The following is a 23871-nucleotide window of genomic DNA, read 5'->3' as shown; positions in this document are numbered from 1 at the left end:
TTTTTTTTGTTAGAATATTTTTTTTGCTTTATTCTCATAAAATCACATCAGTTTGTTTAATTTCTGCTGATGTGTTTTTACATTTTTGTTATAACAATTTCCACTTTCTTCTCGTAAATGTTCTTCTCATAATAATCACTTCATGACTTTATTCTCATACATACTGACTTTATTCTCGTAACATAATTTTCCCCCCAACCAAATTTTCCCCAAAATATAATTTTTTTCATTTAGTTTTGTCCTCATAATATTACAACTTAAAAATGTTTCAATATTTTGACTAAAATGTAAAATTCTGACTTTTGTTCCAATAATTTATTTTTATTTATTCTCATAAAAACACAGCTGTTTGTTTAATTTCTGCTGATGTTTTTTTTTTACATTTTTGTTTTAACAATTTCCACTTTCTTATTGTCAATGTTCTTTTCATGATTATAATATTTATCCTCATAATATTTTTATGTTATTCTCATAATATAACTTTTTCCCTAACCAAATTTCCCCGCAAATATAATTTACTTCATTTTGCTTTGTTCTTATAATATTACAACTTAGAAATGTTTCAATATTTTGACTAAAATGACTGTATTGTTGTAAAATTCTGACTTATTGTTTTGTTAGAATATATATATTTTTGCTTTATTCTCATCAAATCACAGCTCTTTGTTTATTTTCTGATGTTTTTTAAACTATTGTTTGAACAATCTCCACTTTCCTTATGTAAATGTTCTTCTCAACTTTATCTTCATAATATTTTTTTGACTTTCTTCTTGTAACATAACTTTTTCCCCAACCTAGTTTTCCAAAAAATACAAACTTGATTTGTTTTGTTTTTCATAATATTACAATTTTTCTTTAATATTCAACTTTATGCTATAGAGTCAAGTTATTTTTCCACATAATATTAACAGTAGTGCACAATAGTAAATTTAATTGCAAATGTTGGTCCAAAATTGGAGGAGGAGGGTGTGGATGTGGATTTGGCCCCACCTGCCCTCTTCCTTACCCATTGACCCGCTGGGTATCATGCATTGGCTGTTAGGGGGAATAATCACATGAAGTAACTAAGTCTGGAGTGAGTGAATGCACCACGTCTCTGACTTGATGAATTATTTTATTATTCATTTGAAGGTCTCTTGGGACTGAAACAGTATGTGAGTGTAGTGAGTGAGTGTAGAAATCTGACAGGAACCATCAGTAAGTGTACTCCAATGCAAAGTAAAATCATTGAGTACAAGGCATGCTGGGAATGAGGTCAGTGCCTTGCATCTTATCTGCAGTATTCTGGTTTTCTTGCATCACACTGCTTGTTGAGACACCTCTTACTCCCATGTGTACTCTCAATCCATACAAACAGTCTATAAATACTATCCCTCGTCTTTAGCCATTTTCATCCAAATATGGAGGTCAGATCCTTTGTGTGTGTGTGTGTGTGAGAGAGAGAGAGCGAGTGAGAGGGTGCAGCCTCACGAGGGTGCTAAAGTGACGAAAGACATTGATGTTGATTCCTGGGTTGATTCGTCTTGCATGCTGCAGTTTAAATAGAGTGGAATGTGTAGTCGTGATTGGGTGCCTTTATGGAATAATCTGTTCCCGAAACACAAGCTACTGTTATTGTGGGGGGAAAGCTGCCAAAGCCTTGAGTTTTCAGCATGTGTGTTAACTGGAAGTTGACATAGTACATTGTCCGACGACAAAACAGACATACCTAAATCGCTTATTTTTTGCCGTCAATTGCCTACACAGTCAACAATGATAAGTGAATTTCCGCAAAGTAGGATTTCTTATTTCTAAATGGTATCTTTTTGTATTTAGCATGTTTTTTTAACATTATTAGAGCCCTGTAGACATGAAATAACACCCCTACAGTCACTGTTTCACTCGTATTATCCAATATAGTAGACATAATAAGAGAAAATTAAACATTTAAGACTTGTGCTTGTGTGTGTTGCTGGTGCAAGGGGTAGCAGAGTGGGGGGGCTGACAGGAAGCGACATCATGGGTTCAAAGTTGAGTTTTAGCTAGGTGTGTGTTACTTCCACAGTAGCGGAACAATAGCCCGCCTTAGAGGTCATTTTGTCTGTTGTGTGCCTTCTAAATGCCCTATATTTATATTTTAGTTTATTTAGCCTTTTTTATGCTTGAAAATGCTTAATTTAATTTATTTTAAGAATTATTTTTTGTCTAATAATAGGTTGTTTTCAACCACAAAACATGATTTATTCATGAATATATTTTACTGTGTTGTGGCAAGGAATGTAGACAATTTTAGACACTCAAATATATTAACAAAATATATATACAGTATATAGATATAAAATATTCATCTGCTTCAGTATCCAGCTCAAGATGCTTTGAGCTAGGATCAAACTGGCGGCCTGTCCGTTGCAAGCCAACCACATGCAACCTGAGCCAAGCGTTCAGCATACTCAACAGATAAAACTATTCTCCTCCCACAAAATCCCTTGGCTAAGGGCGGCTATCAGATAACATTTGGGTGGGGATGGCGAGGATTCTTGTGTCTGATTCGTCCAAAAACAGGAAGTGTAGCAGAGCCCCTTGAGGCTGGGTGTTGATTTGGGAAGGACAGATGTTGATAACGGTATCCCATTCCTTTCATTTCCTCTCCTTCGTCCCTTTTATCTCATTTTCTCATCAGCCCCCAGCCAACCACCACATCTGTCTTATTCCTCTACTAACCACTTTTCCTCTGTCTTCTTTTATCCCGATCCCGTTTCTGCTCTTTTCCTAAATTCCATCCTCCTCTGCGGTGTTTTCTCAGTTCCTCCCGCCTCCCCTTTTCTTACTTCCCACTGCGTCCATCCTCGCCTCGCATGTCTTGTCCTCCCATGCCCTCCCCGACCTCTTCTTGCTTCAGTTTATTTCTTCCTCATGTCTGCTGACTCACATTTTCTGAAAATGAGATCATCACATAACTTCTTGAAACTGCAGTGGAACACAAACACTTTGTCTTTTATGGGATGACCCTTGTTGTCCCATTGATTATTAAAAGTGAAGTCATGTCTCTCTACTCATTCATAGTGATTGAGTTGACCCAAAATACATAATCAATAAAAGTACCTGCCATGAAAAGGTGTCTCTTGTAATTGAATGACAAACGGGACGCTTTAAGGAAGGGATTTTCCACTGGGCTTATGGACTTGGAGTGAATGATGTCATGTTTCATCAGTCCTTGAACTGATCCTTGAAGGTGTCCTTGAGCAAGGGTGTCCAAAGTCCGGCCACGGCCAAAATTACGTAAAAATGTTTTTTTTGCTACGTTGAAAAAAAGAGACGTTTCGGGCCCGATTTCGATATTCAAGAATAATTTCAATGAAAGTAAACAAATTCAATAAAAAAAAACTTTGCATTCGACAGCGACTACTAGCCAGGAATTATTTGTTCATGTTTCACAACTGTACATTAGAACACATAAAAAATGTAATCCATCATATACTATTATATTTCATTCATTCATTCATTTTCTACCGCTTATCCTCACAACGGTCGCAGTGATGCTGGAGCCTATCCCAGCTGTCTTCGGGCGAGAGGTGTTGTACGCCCTGGGCTGGTGGCCAGCCAATCACAGGGCACATATAGACAAACAACCATTCACACTCTCATTCATACCTATGGACAATTTGGAGTCGCCAATTAACGTAGCATGTTTTTGGAATGTGGGAGGAAACCGGAGTACCCGGAGAAAACCCACGCATGCACGGGGAGAACATGCAAACTCCACACAGAGATGGCCGAGGGTAGAATCGAACTCGGGTCTCCTAGCTGTGAGGCCTGCGGAGTCACCACTGCGCAGGCAGCCCCTATTATATTTCACTATGTCCAAAATGTTGGCCTATGAAATATGAATATGTTATTTGGATCATCAGGAAATATGTCAATTATTTAACATTGCAGATTTAGAAAATATATTGAAAAAAAATTATTAGCCTATGAAATATTTATTTATTATTTAAATAGCAATTCAATTAATAATTGAAATAATAAGGAAAACAATTGAGAAAAATATACAGGCCTGTAGTTTGTATGCAGTTTATTATATGATATTGAACTCATTTTTAACCTACGTTTAATCATATTTAACCTTAGAGGACCAAATGTGCATTTATTTTCAATATATTGCTTAATTTTAAAGGGGACCTATTATGCTCATTTTTCTACCCTTTGTATTTAATTGTGGAGTCATAGAGCAGCTACACACAATAACCTGCACAGAGAACTTTCTAGATCTTCCAGAATCTACACCTGTTCCAGCTGTATTTCCTTGGATTTGTGTTTCCCACCAAAACGATCTGTTTTAATTAGTTCCACCCACAGCTCGTACGGCCACTTCGCTGTGACCAAAGTGCTTCCTAACTACGTATGCATGAACCCCACTTTCTATCATAGTGGGTATAGGAGTTGATATTAATGAATAAAGACTTTGGAGAGCGAATTGAAAAGTGTTTAGGAGCTACTTGTAGCTCATGAGCTACTGGCTGGAGACCCCTGACTTACCATGTATGAACGCAGCACCACTGGTGCGGTGGAGCTCAAGAGAAGTTGTGGCAACCTCGCCTGCCCGAGGAAGAGTCCTCATTGTTGGATATACTTCAGTTTTTCTATTCTTATTTAAATGTAATGATAGCCTCCATCGCAACGAAAATGAGATTTACATATATGCTTACAGTCCTTGCCCTGAGGACCAATTTGGCCCCATGGACTCCCATTATAATCACATATTCTGACTGATGCTTATGCATATATTGCATCTTTTATGTCAGGTATTGATATACATCTGTTTGGTTTTAGCACCTTTTAATGTACAGTAAACCTCGGATATATCGGACTCGGATATATCGGAAATTTGCTCACAACGGACAGATAAAAAAGAACAAATTTTTCTGTGATGCATTTCCAATAAAAATTCATTGCATATATCGGATTTTTTATAACGGATTTCGCCTATTTTGGACAAAATCTCCAGTCCCGTTCCAATGCATTTCCATTAAATTTCCCTCGCATATATCGGATGGCCGCATCGTGGCGCTCCGATTCGCCGAATCGTGACAGGCCGCTATACGACATCATTTGCAGCGTTTGCAGTGTTGCCTGTGCGTCCAGGTACATAGGTACTGTTACTCCAAAGTGTTAAAGTGCATCTTTCGCATTAGTGTATCATTCATTGGAGTGGATAAAAAAAGCAATTTAAGTATAAGAAATGCTTTTTAGTTTTTTCCCACCCATTTGACTGCAAACATTTGTTGCAGTATAATCATTGCATATTCATTCATTCATTCATTTACTACCACTTATCCTGATGAGGGTTGTGGGGGTGCTGGACACTCTCTCTTGCTCTCTTTTTTACACACACGTACTCACACCTCGAAGCACACTTTTGGCTGCGAGTGCATTTTGCTTTATAAAATGAGATAAAACAACAAAAGAGGAGTTTTGTGGGGAATTCTGACAACCATTGCATCCTTATACTATAGTGCTTCTTGAAAGGTTTGCTGCTTTGAAAAGTGCTTCAAGTGCCTTGCAGACCTGCCAATATACACTATAACCATTTTTTCTTCTTTGCACACCTTTTCACCGCTGTTCTCCAGGTACACATTTTGTTTCCATTTCTCACTTTCAGTATTGAGTTCAGTCTGAAACGTGGATTATGCTCCTGCACCATCTGTTACTTGTTCACTCCTCCCCTGGAAACCCTCTTTTGTAGCGTGACGTGCACCTCCCCCAAAAAAATCGAACCCTGTGGAAAACCATTGCTTGTGTGTATGTATATATGACTCGTGAACACCTTCTCCTTCAATTTCGGCTCAACATTTGTAATAAAAGTTGCAACACATTGATTACATCCAGCTGCAGTAACACTCTCCTTTTCTTTTTCATTACCTTTGTTTGCTCACTGCAAAATAAGATTCATGGTTCATGGAGATGACAACCCACACAAAGAGCTATTAAAGCAGGGGTGTCCAAAGTGTGACTCAGGGGCCACTTGGGGGATCTGTGGCACATTGTAGCACAATAAAGTTCAACCCCCCCTGTAATAAAATCAAGCAAAAAGCTAAAATGTTGATACTAATAACTAATAATACAACTAGGGCTGGAAAATGATTAAATCAAGTTTGTAATCAAATTCATTCATTTTCTATACCGCTTATCCTCACGAGGGTTGCAGGCATGCTGGAGCCTATCCCAGCTGTCTTGGGGCGAGAGGCAGGGTACACCCTGGACTGGCCGCCAGCCAATCACAGGGCACATATAGACAAACAACCATTCATACTCACATTCATACCTATGGACAATTTGGAGTCGCCAATTAACCTAGCATGTTTTTGGAATGTGGGAGGAAACCGGAGAAAACCCACGCAGAGAGTGAGAGAGAGAGTGAGAGATAGTGAGAGAGAGTGAGAGAGAGAGTGAGCGAGTGAGAGAGAGAGACTAAAACAAAAACAATGGTAGCACTAAATCTATTTGTGGTGGGCCAAATGTGTTTGTGGTGGGCAAATAAACGCCTGAATAATAATAAATAAAACATTGTTTTGTACATGCATTTTTTTTGCTCCAGAACCTTTTTTGCATCATTGTTTGAATTTTAAGTTTAGAATTTTTGTCTGGCCCTGCCAACAAGGTCCCTTATTTATTTTTCAGGGAGTTGAATACCCCATCTGTAACTATTATAAAGGATACAATTATGACGGAAATTCCTTTCACCCATCATCATCCTTCCATTGACTATAGTTGTACATACTGACATTCCTTTATCTAGTTGTACTGTACATGTTTTGTTTCTAACAACTCTTATCTGCTTCCATCCCTCCGCTACTCATTCTCTCTCAGTATCTCTCACCTCCCTTCCTCTTCTCTCTCACTCCTTTTTCAGTGTGTGTTTCATCGCTACCTTCAGGCCAGACTGGGAATGTTTACTTCATGCTTTTAAAATGCGGCAGCCTGATGACTGGTAATTGCTTCATTTGCTTAACAAGCTCAGGGTCAGGGGGCAGAGCAGCGGGATGCTCTCCGGCACACCAGTACCAGAGCAGAAGTTGTACAGTTCGGATGTGCAGTCCACAAATATAGGAGATCAGAGATTGCATCTTTAAGGCACAAAAAGGGATGGAAGGTGAAGCTTAAATTTCACTGCAGAAGAGCTTCTGAGCTTATGTTAGGGAACCCTCAAGGCTGCAGTTTCATGAGAAATTGATATCAGATCTGTTTAAACAAGGCCTCATCAAACAAGCGTGATTGCGTACCGCTCTAGGACTTTGAAAGACTGAGACTTTTCAGCTGAAAAGTGAGGCGTTTGAATAGAAAACGCCAAAAAGTGGACTTTGGATTGAGACCATGGAGTTGCTGGAGTTGTTCTACCGTAGGAAGCTCCGCAGGAAACAGAAAAAAGCCGAGCTCCACCGCTCTGAGGGCGCGCTTTGTCGCTCGCCGGAGGAGGCCAATGTCAACACCCTGGCGACAGGCCTCATCTCCAGAGTCCTCAGATTCACGTCCAGGTAAAACAAAGCAGAATTGCAGTGGTCTTACTTCTATCTGCTGGTATGCCCGTTGGCTCTCATCATGTTTCATGGTCTCTTTGTGGGCTCTGTGGTCCGGATTTCAGAGTCAACTCCTGAACTTGATGCTAATTTGGTGGGGACTTTGGTAGTGTAGCAGTTCACACAACTGAATTTGGTGTGGCTGACAAGGACTCAATTCTCGGTGGTATAGAAAAAGGATGGATGTTTGTCTTGTAAAGTTGCATATTTTGGGGCTGATAATGTGTTCTTTTTGTTACTGTAAATACGGTTTAATCTCCACCAAAAAATAAACGTGTTTTAACCCCACAGACGCAGTGAGCCTTCCTCTCGTCCTCACTCGTGGCATTCAACAAAGCTTGGTGAAGGTCAGCCGGACTCAGACCAGGAAGGAATGGACACCATGAGCAGTGCCTGGCACCACAACTACCACGCAAGGTCAGTGTGTGTGTTATAGCAACGGTGTGTGACACTTTAGTCACACTCAAAAAAATATGCAAGTGTGAATTTTTCACATTTTCTGGACTTTAAGTCACTCTGGAGTATAATGCAAAAATGCACACTGAAGAAGACTGGACTATAATTTACATTTGTTAACGTAACATATTAACAATATGACATAACTACTATTACTTGCAGCTTGTAACCTGCAGTCTGTTTCTCAGATGTTGACGTTTGAAGTAGCAGATACTGGCATACAAACCTCGAACGTCCTCATAAATTGCTCTGGAGTACAAGTCGCAGGACCAGCCAAACCATGAAAAAAAAAGTGAGATTTATAGTCCGGATAGAATAATACGGTACCGTGGTAGTAGCACATCGCATCAGTAGTGCTACTACTAATGAGAAACAGGTCCCTCTGCATGCTTTCCAGCGTCAAAGAAGCCGCACATCACTCAAAACAGGAGTCAGAACGACATGAAACCTGCCTCCGTCAATATGTCTTAATATTGGCACATCATTTAAACCAGGGGTGCTCACACTTTTTCAGCATGCGAGCTACTTTTAAAATGACCGAGTCAAAATGATCTACCCACTACAAAAATGCAAAACATCTATTTATTTTCAAATGTATTGAGGATTATTTGTACGTACAATGTATGTTGATGTACCTTACATAACCAAATGAGCCAATATTGCAAAACACACATAATTAACTATTAACATTTTTTGTAATTACCTCCACTTTACTCCACATTTCCCTTCTTTGGTACTGCGATGGTAGAATGGCATATGAGGCAAACGCACTTCGAAAAAGACAAAAAAAAGTCCACCTCCCATTCCGTATGGAAGTGATATGTTTTTGCCTTTTTACTTGGTCCAGCTCCTTCACTCATTTTAGTGACCATAAACTTTAGCGAGGGCTTAAAATCTGACGCAATTCGCCGACTAGCTTAGCACTTTGCATCGTTGTTTACGCATGAGCGGTGACCTAAAGGTCAAAATTCAGTTGTCAGACTGGTTGTCCTGTATGTCAATCAAGTAACGGGGATGGATGATAGGCTGACATCGTAAGTTCTGCTGCACTTAGAGACGTTGTTTGAGTTGATTGGTCGCCCGAAGGGCAACATTCAGTTGTCATCTGAATGGCTGCCCTGTATATCAATCAAGTGACGGCATTGATGCGAGGATGATATTTTTTTAATGTCACGCCGCGATCGACCAGCGATTGACCAGTACCACCTCCGCGATCGACCGGTAGATCGCGATCGACTTAATGAGCACCCCTGATTTAAACGATTAGTAGTACTTGTGAAGTATATAGTTGATGTCACGATAGTAGAATATGCTCATAAATTAGCTGCACCGCTGTAGTTGAATTAAAAAAGTGGCAGGTTATACACTGGAAATTGCAAATATAAGGCATTCTGGAGATGCATTCAGAGATGTGATGCTATCACTGATCACTAGGTGTCGATGTAATATGATTGATGTAATTGATGTATGATTGATTTGATGTAACTCATAATTAATCACACTTAATTGCAGATAGAAATAAGTTTTTATCAATAATAAGTTAGGATGTGGGGCGGCACGGTGGGAGAGTGGTTAGCGCGCAGACCTCACAGCTAGGAGACCAGGGTTCAATTCCACCCTCGGCCATCTCTGTGTGGAGTTTGCATGTTCTCCCCGTGCATGCGTGGGTTTTCTCCGGGTACTCCGGTTTCCTCCCACATTCCAAAAACATGCTAGGTTAATTGGCGACTCCAAATTGTCCATAGGTATGAATGTGAGTGTGAATGGTTGTTTGTCTATATGTGCCCTGTGATTGGCTGGCGACCAAAGACAGCTGGGATAGGCTCCAGCACCCCCGCAAAAAAGCGGTAGAAAACGAATGAAAGTTAGGATGTAAATATTTGATACGCAACTACATCAAATTTTATATAATGAGATATCACCTTTGGAAATATGGGCCATTATTTTATTCCTAAACAATAATATACAGAAATCCCCCAGTTTTTTTACAAGCTTTGTTTGACGGTCCTTGAACGCACCCTCTAACTCTGTCCCTACAATGTGCAGTTAAAATACTGTACTGTATTTTTTCCTCGTTTTCTTTCACCTCATACTCGGTCCCAAATGCTGATACTATGTGGGAATACATTAAGTAAGATTTGATGACCTTATTGAGTCCTAATGTGCATATTTGTTCACTGCACAACCTCTCTGAAAAACAAAGTCCAGGCTCGTACTGGTGGATGGTGGGTTTGTATTCATTTTGTGCTTTTAATTTGATGTTGTTCCTATTCAAAATATTTCCCAATGATGAGCTAGTACGCTGGTAATGCTAGCGCTGCCCACTCTTCAGCCATGGTCTCATTGAAATAAGCCCCCGAATAGCTGTCCTCAAGTATGCCTGCCATTAACTTGCAGCTCATAACCCAAATTTTAGCTATGTTCACACTGCAGGTCAGTTCCGATTTCTTTGCTAATATGCAATCTGTATCCTGTCAGTGTGAACAGCACAATTCTTATTGGTTATCACATGCCACATGCCTTCGGTCTCGGGCTGATACTGACACTTGGGGGCATGATTTCTGGCCTGATACCAGACAAACCATGGGATGATCTTATTATCATATACTATTTAATCATGAGCTTATTATCACGTACTATTTAATCAAAAGACCATTTTGTTTCCAGAAAATGTTCAGTTTATTACATGTATTATATCTAAACAGTGTAAACACAACAGTTGCAAAAATATTTCAACAATAATATTTTATCAACAGTCTTATCTTATCAATGTCTGACAATTAAAGTTCCATTAATCAAGTTTGGGGTTTTTGCTGACTGGAGAAGCACTAGGCACTAAGCACTCGTGTGCTGTTCTCTAATTGGTTGTTTCACGGGCACGATACCAGAGCAGCGCGCTCTGAGTGGACAGCTACGGGGGCTGATACTGGACATGGTTAAAGTCTATATTTTATCAGTATCACTGCCCTGGGCTTTGACACAGTATCATTTCGGCCTTTTCCCGTATCATTCATGGGCGGTGTCTAGGGTACAGGGCCAATTAATACTGTAGTATGTGATAAAGTATTGTATCATGCTGCTCTATGCTCTACAGGAGTAGTATTGAATGGTTTGTTTACTACTGTGTGTGTTATATCATTGAAGTGTTTTGTTATGGTAGCGTGTGATGGTGTTGTTATGTGTTACGTGTTTGTTATGTAAAGGGGAGCTGTTGGTCAGGAGGTTGACATCAGACAATGTTACGTCAGTGTATTTGTTAAACAGCAGTAAATGGGAGTGAAAAGGCTCTGACATGACTCTGTTTGTTAAGGGGGGCATTGACGCTAATGCCCAAAGAGAGGGGGAATTCTTCATGTCCCCCTCTCCTTCCGGTCTCCCGGGGCAACATCTCACCCCCTACAGCAGATAGGCAATTTGTTGACGATAGTTGTGGTGTTTTTTGTTCATACTGAGACCATGTGAATGGAAAGTAGACCTGAGGAATGGTGAACGGTGACGTTAGAGAAGCAGAGATAGTTACTGACACAGAATGGGGAAAGACAGACAAAGACTGTCCTCTTTTCAAAGGCACTAATTGCATTGTATTCGCTTGGAGGAGTCGATGGGGAGTCAAAGTGTAACCTAGACACTCTCTCTTGCTCTCTTTTTTACACACATACTCACACAGGGCTCTACATTAAAAACAAAAATGACTTGCCCATGGGGAATCCTTAAGGTGAGAACCACTTGCCCGAACTTACCCCATGTAAAATGAAAAGACTGCCATAATGATATCATCTCATTTTTGTGGCATCACATGAGAATCTCAAATAAAGATGAAATGATTATCATTTCTTGTGGTTGTTTTCCTACATAGATCATGACGTTGCATGGAAATCTGGATTGTCAAGAGACTTCTAGGCACTTTGCCTTTTATAAGTTGTGCACCACAATGAAACATTATTGAATAGACACATTTGTGTACTAGTAAAGTGTTTTTAATCCAGAAAAAAATGCTCAATGGTCAAACAATAATTTGTGAAGCAAAGGTGAGAAAAATCCACAGAGAAATGGAAGCGCTAGATTTTGTAGCTTGTGCAAAATCAGCACTTGGTATTGGATCTAATCTGTGGTGTTTCATTGTGACCACTTCAAATTGTCACAGCAATGTGATTCACTCACCTGTGCCATCATTTGATTTGCTGCCGTTAATAAAATACTTGTTTAGGAGGCACTGGTTCATCACTTTTTGCTGTTTTCCTTCACAAGTTGTTGAAGAATTAGACCATGTTGGCAGGGACGCCATGATAGATGTTTTCCTAGTCAAACCATCGCTGATTGGTTGATCGTGAACAAGAACTGGTGTGGGTAAAACGCGGACTGTGGACTGCGCACCGCTGTCTAAATCAGTGTTTTTCAACCTTTTTTGAGCCACGGCACGTTTTTTACGTTGGAAAAATTTTGCGGCACACCACTAACCAACATTATTTGCTTCTTTCAGCTTTTTCCTGATTACGGACTCGCCACAGCAGATCCTTTTGATCCGCATACTAATTTAACCAACAATGTTACAAAATGTCAGCACTACCTCTCACGTGCATCACTACGTCTATTAGAGGAACAAGGCAATCAGCTGCGTGTTGCCACACGGACCAATATTACATTGCTCTGCCAGTCTTTACACCAATGACACGCGACAACATGATATTTGCAGAAAATTATTAACACATGTTAATTAAAAAAATGATATTGAATAATTCCTCACGGCACACCTGACGATTTCTCACGGCACACTTGTGTGCCGCGGCACAGTTGTTGAAAATCACTGGTCTAAATAAACGATTCTGATTGGTCCATTTCAAGATTTGCAAGGATTGGTTTGCAAATTACCACCTGAATTACGCAGTCCGTGTTTCATCAACACCCAACAAGAACCGCGGGTACACCCTGGACTGGCCGCCAGCCAATCACAGGGCACATAAAGACAAACAACCATTCACACTCACATTCATACCTATGGACAATTTGGAGTCGCTAATTAACCTAGCATGTTTTTGGAATGTGGGAGGAAACCGGAGTACCCGGAGAAAACCCACGCATGCACGGGGAGAACATGCAAACTCCACACGGAGATGCCCGAGCAGGGAATCGAACCTGGGTCTCCTGCACGCAAAGCACTTGTGCAGCCGTAATCAAATTAGTCAGGCTTCAAATTAATTATGATTAATCACAATTTTGCAACCATTTATGGTTTTTGCTGTATTTCACATTGAAATGTGGCTGTTTTATAGTGGAATTTGACTTATTATTATTAAAAAATAATGCCTATTTAAGCCAATTTTATGTATTTTTTAACCTAAATCAACCATAAGCTAATTGAAAGTAAAATACAAATATAAGGCATTCAAAGGCATTGCGATGATATAATATTGGGGTGTCAGTAATGTTACAGTAATGTTCAGTGAGGCATACAAGCACCAGACTTGATCACCGGAACTACCATCTTTTATTGTAGTTTAAGGCATAATAATCCATAACATGGCCAATGTTGCGGCTGTAAAATGCAACTTTGAACAGTGTCACTTCCTGTCCAATACAGTGTGACTTTTAAGTCAGGATCAACTACAGGTGGGGAACTCACGCTTATTATGTCTACTATATTGGGTAATTTGAGTGTAAAGGTGACTATAGGGGTGTTATTTTATGTCTAGAGGGCTCTAATAATGTTAAAGCGTATTTAGAAGGTCATTTCAGTTTCATTTCAGTCATCACAGTATTCTCTAACTACAGAGATGAATATCAGCATCATCCTCAGGGCCTGGTCCTTCCGTCTTATCATCATATTTGTAAATGTGCCCATTTGTACGTTGCTCAGTGCCTCCACCACAGACCTCGCTGGTGATTTTCAGTCCGATGGCGGCTGTCTGAGGAAGAGCCCAGACCAATACAGCTCAAGAGGCAGCATGGAGAGTCTGGATCCTCCTCAGTCTGCACACCTCCAGCACCACCACGCTCTGGGCTACCAACCCCACAGCGGGCCACACCCTGCCTACTCCTCCTGCCAGCAGCTGTCCTCTGCCAGGTTGGTATTAACAGCCAGTAGAAGAAAAGTACTTTTCTACATTTAGATTCAGTATAAAGAGGCGGGGCTGCACGGCAGACGAGTGGTTAGCGTGCAGGCCTCATAGCGATGTGACCCAAGTTCAATCGGCCATCTCTGTGTGGAGTTTGCATGTTCTCCCCGTGCATGCGTGGGTTTTCTCCGGTTACTCCGGTTTCCTCCCACATTCCAAAAACATGCTAGGTTAATTGGCGACTCCAAATTGTCCATAGGTATGAATGTGAGTGTGAATGGTTGTTTGTCTATATGTGCTCCAGCATCCCCGCGACCCTCGTGAGGAAAAAGCAGTAGAAAATGAATGAATGAATTCATGTCGTGTGGAAGTGGTACAGTTTTGGGCTTCTTAGTTTGTCTTTATTCCCCACTTTATTTGAAACGGTTCACTAAGTTTAGAACAAATAAATTGGAGGCTAACTAGTTAGCTGGGTAGAAATTCTACTTAGTGGAAAGTGCTGGAGCCTATCCCAGCTGTCTTCGGGCGAGAGGCGGGGTACACCCTGGACTGGTGGCCAGCCAATCACAGAGCACATATAGACAAACAACCATTCACACTCACATTCATACCTATGGACAATTTGGAGTCGCCAATTAACCTAGCATGTTTTTGGAATGTGGGAGGAAACCGGAGTACCCGGAGAAAACCCACGCATGCATGGGGAGAACATGCAAACTCCACACAGAGATGGCCGAGGGTGGAATCGAACCCTGGTCTCCTAGCTGTGAGGTCTGCGGGCTAACCACTAGTCCACCGTGCCGCCTGAATGAATGAATTAATAAAGAGGCGGGTTAAAGAGTAGAATCCAGCTGTATGATTGGCAAGCAAGGGGCAGTTGAACTATTCTCCACAAACCGTACTATAAACATGAATAGATTATTTTATCAGTCGACTTGTCTCTCCTGTTTTAGGTCGTCCAACAGCATTGATCACCTCCACAGCAAACGAGACTCTGCATACTCCTCCTTTTCCACTAGCTCCAGTATTCCAGAGTACCTCGCTTCTGCGCCGACTTTTAGTCCCGAGCGTTCCTATTCTCTGGACACCGTCCCTCAGAAAGGAGGAAGCGGAGACATACAACAAGCCGACATTCATTACATCCGGACGGTGTACAACACCCAGCAGGAACTTGCTCCGGAGCAGGAACTGACCTCTGCATCGACTTTGTCGCTACGCAACAGTGACTCCAGAAGTGCCGGAGGTGAGAAAGCAGGGCAAGGCAGAGATCCGCAAGGTAAAGCATAATACGCAAAGGAAGTGTAACTTTTGGCTCGGTGGCATCAATGATTTGGTTTCACTCCGATACAGGAGGTGCGGTCTGCTACCGTGGCAGCGGCAGTGGCAGGATCAGTGGTGCACCGGCTGCAAACAGGCACAGTGTGGGTCCAATATGGGCACCTGGGACCAGTCATAGCTCATATGAGAACCTGAGAGGGGTTCCCGCTCCACCAAGGCGCAGCGACAGCTATGCAGCAATCAAGAACCACGAGAGACCCAACTCTTGGTCCAGTGTGGAGCATTCCCGCTCAGCTAACAGGTGACTACCATCATTTTCGGACTATAGAGAGCACACGGGTACATAAGGATATTGGTTTGTGATGAATGTATTTCACCACCCCAGTGCCCCCAATGACAAACCCACCATTCCACTCACACATTTTGCATATTCACAATGAATTTAACCAGTTGGTGCTCCAATTAGGTCTCTGCAGAAAAGTTCCTGGCATCACTCCAGTGGCCTCGTGGCAGGTAAGATGGTGACGTCATCTACATTTTATCATGATTCATTTTAACACCCAAAGCAAGACTCAAATCAACTACACCAATATTTTCTAAAATTTCAGCTAAAGGCTTGTACATGACTGAGGTCCAGCTTCACACGGTCATAGAGAAGAGCCCAGAAAGCAGCCCCACCACAAAGCCCAGACAGGGTTTTCCTCCGCAAGGTTCACCTTCAGCATCTTCCACAGGTCCTGTCAGCCCTGCTCCCCAGTCGGGACGCCTCATTCTCCCCACAGGAGTATACACTGTACCCCAACCAGAGCCACAGTATGCACAGATACCCACTATAAGTCCCGTGTCACCCACTTCTGGACTTTACACCGCTCTGGCCAAGGACAGCAACCGGAAGGAAGATCTACAAAATGTCAGAGGACAGGAAGAAGAACCTACAGAGCGATGGAGGGATGGAATACAACCATCCAGTGAAAACGGAGACCAATTTAACACTTTGTCATTGTACCCCCACTCTCCTTCTTCATCAATGCAGATCAAAAGAATCCACAAGTCAGACAGGTAAGGATTTGTATACTTTTTTCACAAAATGACTTTTGAATTCTTGCAGTGCAAAACGCTGCATATTGGCTAATTGGCATAATTGGCTGTTACACTGCAGTGTGCCAGTAAATGGACTTTATATTGATACCATGTAAACACAGGACCAGTATTGCCGATACTTAGAGGTTATCACATGGTTTGTCTGTTATCAGGCCAGGTATCATGCCCCCAAGTGTCAGTATCAGCCCGAGACCAAAGGTCGTAATTAATACTATAGTATGTGATAATTATGGGTGATACCGAAGGTCGAGGGCTGATTCTAGCACGCGTGCTAGATACTGATACTGATACTGACACTTGGGGGCATGATACCTGGCCTGATACCAGACAAACCATGTGATAACCTCTAAGTATCACCATGTTCCCTTAGCGGTGACTCTCCACATGAGCACCACACCCCCATCAGTCACTTCCCTGGGCCAGACGCCAATAGACACAGTCCATTTCCAAGCAGAGCATCACCACAACAGAAAGCAGAGCCTCAGCAGACGTGGGGGGGGCCCAGGCACCTAAGCAGGGCTTTGCAAAGCATAGAGCATAGAGCAGCATAGAGCAGCATGATAAAATACTTTATCACATACTACAGTATTAATTGGCCCTGTATCCTAGAAACCGCCCATGAATGATACGGGAAAAGGCCGAAATGATACTGTGTCAAAGCCCAGGGCAGTGATACTGATAAAATATAGAGTTTAACCATGTCCAATATCAGCCCCCGTAGCTGTCCACTCAGAGCGCGATGCTCTGGTATCGTGCCCGTGAAACAACCAATCATTTTGTGATTTGCCCAATGACATCTTGTAATACACAACAATAAAGTTACACACATTATATATTTCCTTTGTTTTTCTCATGTGTCTTTAATTGACGCAATAGAAATAAACGTAAACTGAAGAGATTGCACAGGAATGATGTTATACGTGTTCATAAAGTCTCCTCTTCCGTTCTCTCCTCAGTCACAGATCAGTAGACCAATCCGACGTTCACCCAGATCCAGTGGTTTCGTCCAGAGTGGCCCAAGGACAGGTTCCACCTTCCCATTCACCAGTTCACCCTCAACATCAGCACCCCTCCTCCTCTCAGGTCTCTCCCCGTCACTACAGCGACTCGCCAGTTGTTCATCACCACCACCGGGACCAGAAAGAGCAGGACAAAGACAAAGAACACCCGCTGACCCGTCTGGAGAACGCTCTCGCTGAGGTCCAACAACACACCGGCCCTAGCAGTGTTGTTTCTGTCGGTAGCAATGACAACAGTGCCTTGGGGGAGGGCATCCAGGGACCCACACGGAGTCTCTCTGTGCTGGAGAGGGTCAGCCGCTTTGAGCATCGTGAACGTGCAGGAAAACAACGCAGTCAAAGCATCAGTCATAGTCACCACAAGTCCTTTCATCGGGTCAGTTAGAAAAAAAAAGATCTTTGCCTCCGATGTTGACAAATTGACACTGATCACGCTTTGCTACTTTATGTTTTTGAACAATTTTAGAATCAAATCTCTGACAAAGCCCACAGTGCCCCCCGTGGAGCAGAGGACCTCAGAAGCATGCTAGAAAGAAGCACCAAAGCCCATAGAACTATGAGTTACAGAGGAGGCAGCATCAACTGCAAGAAAGACAGGTTGGTGTATGACGCTGATGTAGGTTTTTTTAATAAAACATCAAATATGGCTAATATCGGCTAATTGGCTCAAGCCCCGACCATGATAAGTGAATTTCCTCCAAGTAGGATTTTTTATTTATGAATGGAATATTTTTGCAGGTGGGGCATACAAAACCTTTGGCTTTGGACCTGGTGGTCACTCAGTGCTGTATTGTTCTTGTATTGTTCAGGACCATATCTGATCCCAATTCAGCCCTGGAGAGGAGCATGAGCAGCCTTCAGTCGGACGGATCAAGGGGAGGTGACAGCAAGACTTCTTGGACACAAGATATCCAGAACATGCTGGGCTCTCATCAGGACACGTCCTTCCGCAGGTCAGAGGTCATAGTCAAAATGCAAAATGGTTTTCAGTAAATGTCGTCAACCTTCCTAATATGGGATCTTTGTCTTCAAACAGATCTCACAGGGACTCAATGAAAGACATGCAGTCTAAGGTCGTCCGTTCCACCTCCTTGAGACACAATTTCTCCCCCGCTCGTACTTCACATGCAGGCCCTCCTCCCATTTCCTCCTCACCCAGCAGCTATCATCCTGCTTCCTTAAAACACCATCCCTCTGGGAAGAAAGGCCCTAAAACCATGCCCAAGCCAGACGGCGTTGTTATCTCACCACCAATTACATCCCCTCACACTCCAAAGGAGCGTCACGTCGTCGGACCAGAAACTCGAGGGCCAAGTCCCCCGGCCTTACCCAGCGTTGCACCAGTTGGTCCTCCTGCTCTGTTGAGAATCTGCGGACGTAAACGTATGACTGCAGACCAGAAGAAACGTTCCTACTCTGAACCGGACAACATAAACGAGGTTGGGATTTCGGATTCGGAGACATCGTCCCTCTTTAAGCCCGGAGGAGGTAAGAAAAAAAGTGTGGAAAAGAGTGGAACCTGCCGGACCTTTTTGGTCCCATTTATGTCGACAACCCATCCACATTGACCATTAAGCTGACATTGGCATCATGATGTACAGCGTATGAACTCTCATTGCCTTTTGCGGCCTTGTGGTGTATTAGAGCGATCTATCGGCGCTTTGTGCAATGACAATAAAGGGAGTCTATCTATCTATCTATCTATCTATCTATCTATCTATCTATCTATCTATCTATCTATCTATCTATCTATCTATCTATCTATCTATCTATCTATCTATCTATCTATCTATCTATCTATCTATCTATCCATTCTATCTGTTATTGTATTTACTACGGCTACCAGTAGAGGGTGTTGTATACTCATGTTGAAGACGTATATACAGCTCATCAGCCGGCTAAATCTAGAGCCACCACAGTCCTGATTGGCTAAGGGAGAACCTGCCCATTTTGTCCTACGTTCTGATTGGCTGTAGACCATTGTCAATAAGTCTTGTTAAATAAGTTCTTGTTTGCTAGCAACCGCTAGGGTGTCCTTATGCAATACTGTAAATGAGTCTTCGCTTCACGGAGGACTAAAAGGAGGGGTAAAATACTAAAAGAGGAGCAATATTGTTTTAACAAGGATACAAAAACGCTACAGTAGAACGAGACACGATCGGAGAGGTGAGTACACGTGAGTCACTTAATAATTTCTTGTGTCCAAATTAGTAGATTGTTAAATAACAAAAAAAAATGCTTCTACTTTGCGGATTTAATTTATTGCAGGCTGTTTTGGGAACCCCCCGTGATAAATGCGGGAATACTGCATTTGCAAACAAACAGTTGAACTAATTCAACACAAAAAAGGTTACGATTCTTTTTTTAATCTGCTATCAGCTGACGGTTTTGTCCTTTAGAAACCAAAAAAGGGGGTTGATTATTGTTTCCTACAGCTGTATAAATGTGGATTGTGGAGTGATGCCAGGATGTGGATGCTTTTCAGCTAACCCAGCCAACTGACCCTGAATTTCCTTATCTGACAGAGGCGAGTGTGGCAGACAGACGTAAGATGTTTGAGCTCGGGTTTTCAAACACCGCCATGTCAAGGCCTGACTTACGCCAGCTTCAGCAAGACGCTTTGGCTCAGTACGTGCAGAGGAAGAAAAGTGCAAAGAAAGAGGAGGCAAGACAGAGGAGTGGGCCAAGGCCTCTCAGCGCTTATCTACAGTTGGAGAACGCCTACCTTTCAGGTGGGTGCATCATCAAGGCTGTAACTTTGTGAATTATAAACGGGAGAAAAACGATTTCTTGGTGGGTTCCTTTCTGAACTTGTGAGAGATAATGTACTCAATGACGCCTTTTATCTTCTCTCTACCTGCCCTTCTGGAAACTCCACTCAGACACCCTCAGCCTCTCGTCCACGTCCAGCCTGCTCTCTCTCCAGGACTCTGGCCCCACCTCAAGTGATAGGCTTCACATGTCATCTTCCCCTGCAGCTGACACAAGAAACCTTCAAGCTAACTTCTACCATCCAGGCAGGGTGACCACCCCGAGGCCTCCATCATACTCTCTACCGAGGTAGGAAGAGTGGAATTATTTCATTTCATTAAGTCTACACCCCGTCTATGTTGACCACCTCATCAAGTCCTGGTCCACAGTGTCCCATTAATATTCCCTTAAACCAGCAGGTTCATTGGTTGCAGACTATTCATTCATTCATTTTCTACCGCTTATCCTCACAAGGATCGCGGGGGTGAGCGGCGGGGTACTCCCTGGACTGGTCGCCAGCCAATCACAGGGCACATATAGACAAACAACCATTCACACTCACATTCATTCCTATGGACAATTTGGAGTCGCCAATTAACCTAGCATGTTTTTGGAATGTGGGAGGAAACCGGAGTACCCGGAGAAAACCCACGCATGCACAGGGAGAACATGCAAACGCCACACAGAGATGCCCAAGGGTGGAATCGAACTCGGGTCTCTGTGTGGTCTCTGAAGCTGTGTGACCTGCGCGCCAACCACTCGGTCGTTGCAGACTATAAATGACGTATTTTTGTAAATATACTATAGAAAGCTTGTTTATGACCATACATATAAATACATTACATAAGGCTCTTGTAGCCACATTTACACACCTATAACCCAATATAGGAGACATAATATGGAAGCAAAGACAGAAAATAGACATATAGACTCGCACGTTAGCACTGGGAGAATTCCATCGTTTTGTTTTGTTTTGTTGTTGTTTTTTTCTGGGATTTTTAGTGTTGTGTAGTGACCCAGTGAGTTTTATGAATACCTCCTATTTTTATGCTGGGAAACGCTTCATTTAAGCCAGGAATACGTCAAATTTAAACATCCACACATATTTTGCCATTAATAAGCTGTATTTAACCACAAAAGAGTGACGATTTTATTAATATATTTTGAAAAATCTGCAAAATGCGAAGTGTGATGTGGTGAAGGACGACTATATTCCAAGTTCCCATTTAAATCGACATCAACATAAAATTTGAGACCCTAACATATTTCCATGAAAAATGTGTCTGTGTGAAACGACAACTGTGACAAAACAAATTAAAACATACACACAAGACTTCCTGTTCAGTGCAAAATAGGTTTCAACACACAGTGTCTTCCTGGTTTGTGCAAAATAAGTTTCAAAGTAAAATCATGACTGTATGAACATATATTCCACCACAGAAACTAACAAAATGCACCATTTTTTTTCCTTTTAACCAATGGAAGAACAATTTAAAAGCTTTATTGTCATTGTAGTGATTGTGTTACTTATTTGAAATATATTGAAATATGTAAACGTCTCATGAGATTAGGGCTAAGGGTTTAGCTGGTGACTTGCAATTCTCTACCAAAACTCTAAAGAGCAGTGTTTGCCTCAGACCCAGCGACCACAGCGCTTGTTGACTAGCTATTTAACTTCCTGTGCAGTTTACATTAGGTAAAAAAAAATCCTATATCGGCCATTGTCCTTTATGTTGCTGGCAAAATCCACAAGAAAATGTGCAAACCGTGGCTCGTTTTGGTTCTGGTTACATATGTCGACAACCGCTTATGTCAGTGTGAGCCAGTTTGAGGGGTGTCAACATAAACGGGTTCCACTGTAATGCTATTGTTTCATGACCCCTATCCCTGATGTTCCCTTAGCGGTGACTCTCCACATGAGCACCACACCCCCATCAGTCACTTCCCTGGGCCAGACGCCAATAGACACAGTCCATTTCCAAGCAGAGCATCACCACAACAGAAAGCAGAGCCTCAGCAGACGTGGGGGGGGCCCAGGCACCTAAGCAGGGCTTTGCAAAAGGCTCAGTCCAGGTTGGGTTCTGGCAAATCTGCCTCTGTTGAGGATCTTTTGGAGCGATCAGAAGAAAGGCATCCTCACCACTCCCGCTCTCGCTCATCGCCCACTGTGGAGATAATCAAGCAGGTAACGCTGCAGATTTTTACTTTGGGTCATAAGAAATATGCCACATGTCGTGTTTCTGAACCGTATTTAACAACAGGTTATTTTTAGTGTGTGAAAAGACGCATAGGCAATGAAAAAAAACATTCATGATGTTTTCTGGACTCCTTGTAAATGTGTGCAGATTTTAATGGTTTAATTTCATTTGAACATGCATCACATTACAATTGAATGCATCACATAATCAGTTCACAGTTCCACATATCCAAAAGGAGTAGGAAGAAGCAAAGCTTATTAAATCCTACCCCTCCATCTGGTACTTTTACAATCAGTAACTGTTACATTTGTTCACTTCCTGCTTTCCATAATACAGTTTAAGGTTTTTAAGGTTTTTTTTTTTAATAATGTACCTCGTACCGAAGTACAAGGTGATATGACCATCCAATGACATAATGTGTACCATAGTAAGTGTCAATATAGTGATATATATATATATATATAGCACATCATGACTGGTTCAAGACTCTTCATCCTTGTATTTAGCAAACATCAACTGCTTGTATTGTTTCTTGAATTGGCTCATCGTTGTGCATTGTTTGAGGTCCTTACTCAATCCATTCCATAGTTTGATTCCACATACTGAAATGCTATGGCTAGCATAACGTAGTCCTAGCATAGAAGTGTTTCAAATGTACTTCTTCCCTGAGATCATATTTCTCCTCTCTTGTAGAGAAGTATTGGATGACATTTTTAGCTAATTGGTTATTTTTAGCCTTATGCATTATTTTAGCTGTTTGAAGATGAACTATACCAGCAAGTTGAAGTATTTGTGATTTTAGAAATAAGGAGTTAGTATGTTCTCTGTAGGCGGCATTATGAATTATCCTTACTGACCTTTTTTGCAGTACATTTAGCGAGTGAAATGTCCTAAAGTGTTAAATGTCCTCTAAAGTGTTTGGCTTGAACTCTTAATAAGGTATCAAATACGACACTTCAACTGTTTTTACTTGTTATTTCTTGAATTAATTCATACAAAAGTGGCTAGAGAAAGTTGAAGCATTTGTGATTTTAGAAATAAGGAGTTAGTATGTTGTCTGCAGGCGGCATTATGAATTATCCTGACTGACCTTTTTTGCAGTACATTTAGTGAGTGAAGATTGCTTTTATAGTTATTACCCCATATTTACACACAATACGCTATATGTTTGGCATGTGTATCTGTCTATATGGGGTAGAAAACTTTGCCATAAGCCTCCTCCACTCTCCAAATGCTGTGTATATTGTGGTGCGCAGTCAACAGTGTATGTGGAACAAACACTACATCTTGGAGATAATCATGGCATTGCTGGTTTGGTCATTAAATCTGATCAAAGTTTAGCTTTGGGGACATTTTGTTCAGGAAACATGCATGGAAACAAACAGTGTTTCCTGTGTGGTGCCAGAGAGCTGGAGATGGTGACTGGGCGATGTCTGATGTGGCTGATAGGAAAGATACAACA

At 41.9% G+C, this 23871-nt stretch overlaps 1 protein-coding gene across 6 annotated transcripts in view; it reads left to right on the top strand.

Moving 5' to 3' along the window:
* Positions 1-23871, top strand: part of shroom3 (shroom family member 3) — a 66247-nt gene that overhangs the window by 30197 nt on the left and 12179 nt on the right. For 5 of the 6 annotated variants that reach the window (XR_009120369.1, XM_058058498.1, XM_058058489.1 and 2 more), the window contains 13 exons: positions 7845-7970; positions 13864-14070; positions 15016-15338; positions 15413-15641; positions 15807-15853; positions 15949-16399; positions 17398-17836; positions 17927-18057; positions 18270-18413; positions 18497-18948; positions 19986-20192; positions 20343-20520; positions 22114-22396. Coding sequence is in view for 5 of the 6 variants with exons in the window: in XM_058058498.1 (XP_057914481.1) it covers positions 7845-7970; positions 13864-14070; positions 15016-15338; positions 15413-15641; positions 15807-15853; positions 15949-16399; positions 17398-17836; positions 17927-18057; positions 18270-18413; positions 18497-18948; positions 19986-20192; positions 20343-20520; positions 22114-22396 (3217 nt within the window). In the remaining variant the exon portion in view is untranslated. Of the gene's footprint in view, positions 1-6917; positions 7512-7844; positions 7971-13863; positions 14071-15015; positions 15339-15412; positions 15642-15806; positions 15854-15948; positions 16400-17397; positions 17837-17926; positions 18058-18269; positions 18414-18496; positions 18949-19985; positions 20193-20342; positions 20521-22113; positions 22397-23871 lie in introns of those variants that run through there. The other variant, XM_058058514.1, reaches the window with a different exon arrangement.

This window comes from Doryrhamphus excisus, chromosome 2, assembly GCF_030265055.1.
Source record: "Doryrhamphus excisus isolate RoL2022-K1 chromosome 2, RoL_Dexc_1.0, whole genome shotgun sequence".
Lineage (NCBI taxonomy): Eukaryota > Metazoa > Chordata > Actinopteri > Syngnathiformes > Syngnathidae > Doryrhamphus > Doryrhamphus excisus.
The sequence above is the reverse complement of the archived record's forward strand: the minus strand, read 5'-3'. Positions and strand labels throughout refer to the sequence as shown.